Here is a 2,282-nt window from a genome sequence, read left to right as displayed (position 1 = left end):
GTGTGTGTGTGTGTGTGTGTGTGTGTGTGTGTGTGTGTGTGTGTGTGTGTGTGTGTGTGTGTGTGTGTGTGTGTGTGTGTAATTGGTCTGTTTCGAATATATGAACCAATGAAATAGTGAGCCATAATCTATTATAAAAAAGTTGTTAAAATATCGTGGTCCTAAACAAAAAGAGTAAGAATAGTATGATACACATTAACATTTATTTGACACATCTAACAAGGGTAAAATGGTCTTATCCTTTGTAATTTTTTTAAAAAAAAGAAAATAAAAAATAAAAAAAGATAGTGTCAAATGAATGTAAAAAAATGATGTGTGTCAAAGTATTATTTTTCAAACAAAAAATGTGAATGTAACGTTTCTTTTACATAATTGAAGTGACTCTTAACTGAAAGGTTGCATCAGAATTAATGGGCATGCATATGAACATATATGATCAATGAAAAGTTTTGGGGAGATGAAATGAAATTTGGTAACAGGCTTTGGTGGCTGTGAGTGAAGTGATACAACACGCTGGGAACAAAGAAATCATGTTGCTGTCATTAGGAACTGGAATAACAGCAAATAACAACAAGCTAGGTGGCATTTTTGATGGCGTGTGTCAACTTGGATGGCTAGTTAGCAGCTCTGGTGTTTTTAATGAGGCTATGTATAGTACAGACATGACCCATTACTACCTTGCCACAGTGTTCGGTGGCCTCTTACCTCAGGATAACTACATTCGAATTGAGGTAAATATCAGTTACGAAAACTGATTTTAAACTACACATATGAATATTTTTTTGTAGTAAGAGTTTTCTTAGAACAAGTAGAGATTGAATCTACATGATGACGATGCATATGTAATGACAGGAGTATAACCTTGATCCATCTATGGAAGATATGGACGATGCTTCACCCGAAAACATGGATAAGCTTGAAAAGGTTGGAAAGAACCTGTTGTCCCAGAGTGTTAGCAGGATAAATATTAATAATTTTGTGCCAGTTCCACTGGACCAAACAAATGCTCAAGCTCTTGACAGGTGCGTGTGCAAAAGTTTAAGTCTTTTCTCTTGTCAACGCTAGAAAGATGTAGAAATTTTATGTTTGTGTTAGAAGTCTCGTATCGACTAAAGATAAAATCAAATTATAATATATAAGTGAGATGCAAATCTCATTTTACAAGTTGATTTTGTAGGATTGAATTAGACTTATAGTACATTTCTTATTAGCCTGTAAGGTTTGGATTGAAAACAAGTTAGGATGTTACAAAATGACCCAATTGTTTACCCATCACTGAATGCTAACTGTGAGAGAAAATTTCTGTTATTGTTTTTCAATTTGACGAAGGTTGGCTGATAAACTGTATGCTGAGAGGCTGTTGCGTCTGAAAAGGAAATCTATGGAAAAGAGAAGAAGACCATTTATTGGAACTGATGAAGCAAATTCCAATCGAATCTCAGCAGCTTAAGCACTGTTAATTAATGAGTTGTATGAATAAATGTCACTATGATGACCTTCTTTGATGCTGTGTGTTACTGTCATGTTTGCTGTAATAAGGTTTCATCAATGCTTTCAGGGTTCTAAGTAACTCCTGATTGCAAATGGATGAAAGAATATGGTTGTTTTTGAGTTCTATGTAACTCCTATCAATCAATGATATTTCATAGTTGATTATTATTGCTTTTCTTATGTGTGAGATTGAGATTATTTATTCTAGGGCAACATAGGTAGTTTGCATATGTCACTACACAATTTTTGCAGTAATATTAAAAGTAATTACTACATTTTGAACACAGTTATGGATTACTACATATATTGATAGAGTTTTAATAAAATTGTGTATAAAAAATGTCTTTATATATTATATAAAACAGTGATTACATTATGGATATAATTGTAAGAAAATTAGGTTTGCTGTAATAAGGTTTCATCAATGTCTTTAGTCCTTTTATCAAACTTATCACACTTAACCTGATGTATACGTGAGTAGCACAAACAACCAAATAACCAAATATTTGAAAAGAATCTTAAGAAAATTTAAAACCAAGCCAGGCTTGAAAATATCATATCAGGAATCCATCACTGAACAAAATAGGAAGAAAACAACCAAACACAACTGATGAAAAAGTAGCAAAACATTAGCTAGAAAACAGAACAAAAAGCATGCTAACACTGTTAAAGTGTTAAAATACTTAATCAATCTATAGCTTTTATAAAGCTGCTTTTTTGGTGGGATCAACTCTTTTTAGTTATTGAATTTGCTGACTTGGAGATGACATGCGATAGTACTACATAAGGGA

The 2,282-nt window shown here is 32.7% G+C and overlaps 1 protein-coding gene across 1 annotated transcript in view; it reads left to right on the top strand.

Moving 5' to 3' along the window:
- The window catches only part of LOC106772963 (patatin-like protein 3), a 4,343-nt gene extending 2,677 nt beyond the window's left edge, over window positions 1-1,666 (top strand). The window contains exons 5-7 of the mRNA XM_014659618.1: window positions 480-731; window positions 853-1,022; window positions 1,330-1,666. Of these exons, the coding sequence (XP_014515104.1) occupies window positions 480-731; window positions 853-1,022; window positions 1,330-1,450 (543 nt within the window). The 3' untranslated portion in view covers window positions 1,451-1,666. The remainder of the gene's footprint in view (window positions 1-479; window positions 732-852; window positions 1,023-1,329) is intronic.
- The last annotated feature ends 616 nt before the right edge of the window (window positions 1,667-2,282 follow it).

The sequence above is a fragment of the Vigna radiata genome, chromosome 9 (genome assembly GCF_000741045.1).
Source record: "Vigna radiata var. radiata cultivar VC1973A chromosome 9, Vradiata_ver6, whole genome shotgun sequence".
Classification (NCBI taxonomy): domain Eukaryota; kingdom Viridiplantae; phylum Streptophyta; class Magnoliopsida; order Fabales; family Fabaceae; genus Vigna; species Vigna radiata.
This window is presented reverse-complemented; position numbering and strand designations above follow the sequence as displayed.